We start from the raw sequence: 4379 nt of genomic DNA, 5'->3' as shown, positions 1-4379 counted from the left end.
TCAGCGAAAATGAGCTCTTGAGCTCCATTTTCAGCTGCGACGGCCTCCAGCAACCCTCTGCCAGTGAAATCAGAGCCGTGGGCAGCCCTCCTGAGTTCCATTTATGCTGGCAGAGGCACTGTGGGTCAGTCCTTCTGTTAGGTTCGGGCAATGAAGAGGCAGGAGACCAGTGAGTGACAACAGCTCTTTAGTTTATTGTGATCCCAGCAAGGACAACCAGCAAAAGCCCCTCTTTAAATACTCTTTTGGTTGAGGCTTCAACCAATCAGCAACATGCAATTTTCCCGCCCAAAATTCCCTCTCAAAGTTCAAAATACATTACACTCCTTCCCTCCCAGAATGCTTTGTACCTCTATTTACATAATATTTGCATGCTATTTCTCTACGTAGTCACGCAGGTAGACAGGGCGTCTCCTAACTCTTTCTGACCTGCGCAGTTCATTCTCTGGGAGAGAGTCGAGCTGGTCGGAGGGACTGTTTGTTCCTCCCAGCTCCTCCTCTAGGCTGTCCAGCCCTGGATTATTGGCTAAGTCGTCCCTGCTGTCTTCAGGAGGAACCGGTTGGCGTCGCTGGACTTCATCGGAATCAGATAAGTCCTCCGCTCGCCTCGGGTTTGAGTCAGCTGCAGATTCAAACAATTGGTAGTCAGGGCCTGGTTGTTTGGTTTCTAGTTTGTTTGGTATACGTTTTCTTAACTGGTCTATGTGGCGTTTCCATACCCGGCCGTCTTCCATATCTACTACGTATGATTTGGGTCCAGTTATGCCCAGAATTTCCCCCTTTAACCATGTTGGGCCCTCGCTATAGTTGTGTGCCTATACTGGGTCACCCACTGTCATTTCCCTGGTTTTTCCTTGAATACACTTGTACCCGTCTGGGGTATAAGTTGGGTTTAGTCGGTCTAGTGGGCACCTGAGTTTCCTGCCCATTAAGAGTTCCGCTGGGCTGCGGCCAGTTGTTACACAAGGGGTCCTATGTTGGACGGCCAGGAAGGTGTCTATTTTCGTTTGCCAGTCGCCTGGACTTATCCTAGATAGCGCTTCCTTGGTGCTCCGAACGAAACGTTCTGCAAGTCCGTTCGTCGCCGGGTGGAAAGGCGCCGAGAGGACATGTCTGATGCCCTCTCCCGCTAAATACCCCTCAAACTGGTTTGCCGTGAATTGCGGGCCGTTGTCAGAGACTAGGGTGTCGGGCAGGCCGTGTGTTACGAATAGATGCCTTAGGACTGTGATTACTGCTTCGGCCGTTGTGCTTTTCATGAGGATGATTTCTAACCATTTTGAGTAGGCATCTACTACAATTAAAAAGGTCTGCTCATGGAACGGCCCCGCAAAATCTATGTGAATCCTGGACCATGGCCCCTGGGGTTTCTCCCACTCTCTAACTGGGGCTGTAGGGGGTAGCGACCTTGACTCTTGGCAGGATTGGCATTTCCCTACCCTGTCGCTGATGTCCTTATCCATTAGGGGCCACCATACATAACTCCTCGCTAAACTCTTCATCCTCACAATCCCTGGGTGGCCCACATGCAACAGTTCCAATACATTTTCACGCAATTTTTCTGGGATAACCACCCTATCCCCCCATAACAGACACCCCCCTTGAACCGACAGTTCTGATCGTTTTTTCGCAAAGTCTTTGAACGCCGCCCGCGCAGCGGCCAACCCTTTGCACCCAACCGATTACAGTCCGACAGTAATGTCCCTGTATGATGCCCTAGCCACTTGCTTGGATGTGACTGGGCCAGAGTCCAAAGAGTCAATTAGCAAGACGGGTGTCCCCGGGGTTGGGTCTTCAATTGTCTCTGGTAAAGGGCATCTGCTCAGAGCGTCCGCATGCCCTAAGTCTTTTCCTGGGCGGTGGAGCAATTTGTAGGAGTATGCCACTAGGAAAATAGTCCATCGGGTCAGCCTGGGAGAAAGTGCCACGGGTGTTGGGCGGTCAGCCGCTAAGAGTCCTAGAAGGGGTCTGTGGTCCGTGACTATCTCGAAATCTCGCCCGAACAAGTATTCATGGAATTTCTTAACCCCGGAGACTATGGCCAATGCCTCCCTATCTAGCTGGCTCTAGTTCCTTTCCACAGAGGACATTGTCCGGGAATAATACGCTATAGGGGCTTCTGTTCCATTCGGTAACCTATGGCTGAGCACAGCCCCCACCCCATATGGTGATGCATCGCAAACTAGTACTAGTGGCAACGTGCCATTATACTGGATGAGGAGGCTATCGCTGGACAAAAGATTTTTTACCCCCTCAAATGCCCTAGCCTCTTCTCTGCCCCAGGACCACACAGCTTTCTTTGCTAGCAACTTATGTAGCGATTCGGCTACTGTTGCTTTATTCTTTAAGAATACCGCATAGAAATTAACAAGCCCCAAGAATGCCTGTAATTCTGTTTTATTTTTGGGGGCTGGGACCTTTCTAATGGCCCGTACCTTGCTCTCCGTGGGGTGGATCCCTTCCCTGTCTATTTGGTATCCTAGGAATTCTACAGATTTCACCCCAATGTGGCATTTGTTGAGCTTAACTTTAAGCCCAGCAGACCTAAAAATGCCCAATATCTTCCTTAGTTTTACCCCGAGTTCCTCTAAGTTTTCAGCTGATACCAATACATCGTCGAAGTATGGTACCACTCCTGGTAGGCCCTGTAATAATCGCTCCATTAGGTTCTGGAAGAGCCCTGGGGCCACGCTAACTCCGAACTGGAGTCGCATACATTTGAAAGCCCCGCGGTGGGTGACAATTGTCTGCGCCTCGGCTGTGCTGCTATCTACTGGTAGCTGCTGGTAGGCTTGAGCCAAATCGAGTTTGGCGAAGACCTGCCCTTGCCCTAATGAGTGCAGCAAATGTTGCACTACTGGAACGGGGTATGCACTTTTCTGCAATGCTTTGTTAAGCGTTGCTTTGTAGTCAGCGCAAATCCGGACCGATCCGTCCGGTTTGACTGGGGTCACTATGGGTGTCTCCCATTTTGCATGATCGACGGGGACTAGTATTCCCTGGCTTACTAGCTTGTCTAATTCTCGGTCAATTTTGGGCTTTAGGGTGAATGGAACCCTCCTAGCCTTTAACCGGATGGGGGCAACTTGGGGGTCAAGGTTGAAAGAAATAGGGGTCCCCACGTACTTGCCCAGGCAATCCTTGAAAACATCCTCGAACTCCTTCAGTAGTTCATCTTTGAGGATGACGTCGTTCCTGTGGACCCCGGTCACTCCCATGCCCAAAGCTCGGAACCAGTCCAGCCCTAGCAAGCTCGGTAGAGTTCCGTTTACTATGGTGATTGGCAGGGTCTTTTTGAATTGTCCATATTTGACTTGGACGGATGTGACTCCTCGAACAGGGATCCGATTCCCTTGGTAGTCTTGCACTCTCAGCTTCTGGGTTTGTAGCTGACGTTTTGCGATGGCTGGCAAGTCTCTCACGATGGTGTCCCAGGACATAATTGTGATTGACGATCCAGTGTCTACTTCCATTTGGCACTGCACCCCTTCAATGTAGACTTGGGTAAATATTTTCTTCTCTAGTCGTGTCGATGCGTGGCCCACTCTCATAGCGGTCTGGTTTAACTTCGCGCCCTTTTTAAATGGACCAATCCCGGGCCGCTTCGCTGCTCCCGTGCTCTGATTGGTCGGTTTGAATTTTTGGTGGGAAGGTTGGAGGGCTCGGCAGGCCCGAGCTATGTGTCCTTTTTTTTCGCACCACCGACAAACCGCGTCCTTGAATATGCAGTTTTGCCGTTGGTGTTGGCCCCCACAACTCACACATTCGTCCCGGTCACCTCTCTCCAGCCTCCCGGTGTGGAACACCTCTTCCTCTTCCTCACCTTCCAATTCGGCCTGGACTTCCTCGCTGTGGACCGGTGTAGTCTTTGTCCCAGCACCCTGCACGTTTGGCTTTTTCAAGGTCTCCGCCGCCTTGGTGGACATCTCGTGAGCTCTGGCTTCGTCCAGGGCTATCGCCAAAGTCAAGTTGCTTTTAGACAGCAGCCGCCTTTGTAGTCTGATGTCCCTGACCCCACAAATGAGTTGTTCGAGTAAGGAATCCTCCAAATCTCTGTACTCACAGTGGTTTGCGGCTTTCCTCAACGTGGCCGTATACACGCTTATCGATTCGCCCTCTCGCTGTACCCGTTGCCTCAACTCGAACCGTTGGAGGAACTTTGAGGGTACCGGTGCGTAGTGCGCTCAAAGTGTTGTTTGTAGTGTTTGCCACGGTACCGATTGTACCGGCATTGGCTCTGAGAGTGACTCCGCGGTATCGAAGACCTCTGGACCGCAGTGGCTCAGGAAGTACGCTCGCTTCTGATTATCCGAGACTCCCTGTAGTTCATTTGCTTCGAGGAAACACTCGAAACGAGCCATGTACGACTCCCATTTCTC

At 51.2% G+C, this 4379-nt stretch overlaps 1 protein-coding gene across 1 annotated transcript; it reads right to left on the bottom strand.

Annotated features, from left to right (window-relative positions):
• Nucleotides 1-815: 815 nt before the first annotated feature.
• Nucleotides 816-1592, bottom strand: LOC131203698 (uncharacterized protein K02A2.6-like; the record flags this gene model as incomplete). Its single annotated transcript, XM_058194160.1, has 1 exon — nucleotides 816-1592. A coding segment is annotated over one exon (777 nt), but the record flags the coding sequence as incomplete, so codon positions are not given.
• Between the last annotated feature and the right edge of the window lie 2787 nt (nucleotides 1593-4379).

Source organism: Ahaetulla prasina, chromosome 9, assembly GCF_028640845.1.
Source record: "Ahaetulla prasina isolate Xishuangbanna chromosome 9, ASM2864084v1, whole genome shotgun sequence".
NCBI lineage: Eukaryota > Metazoa > Chordata > Lepidosauria > Squamata > Colubridae > Ahaetulla > Ahaetulla prasina.
The sequence above is the reverse complement of the archived record's forward strand: the minus strand, read 5'-3'. Positions and strand labels throughout refer to the sequence as shown.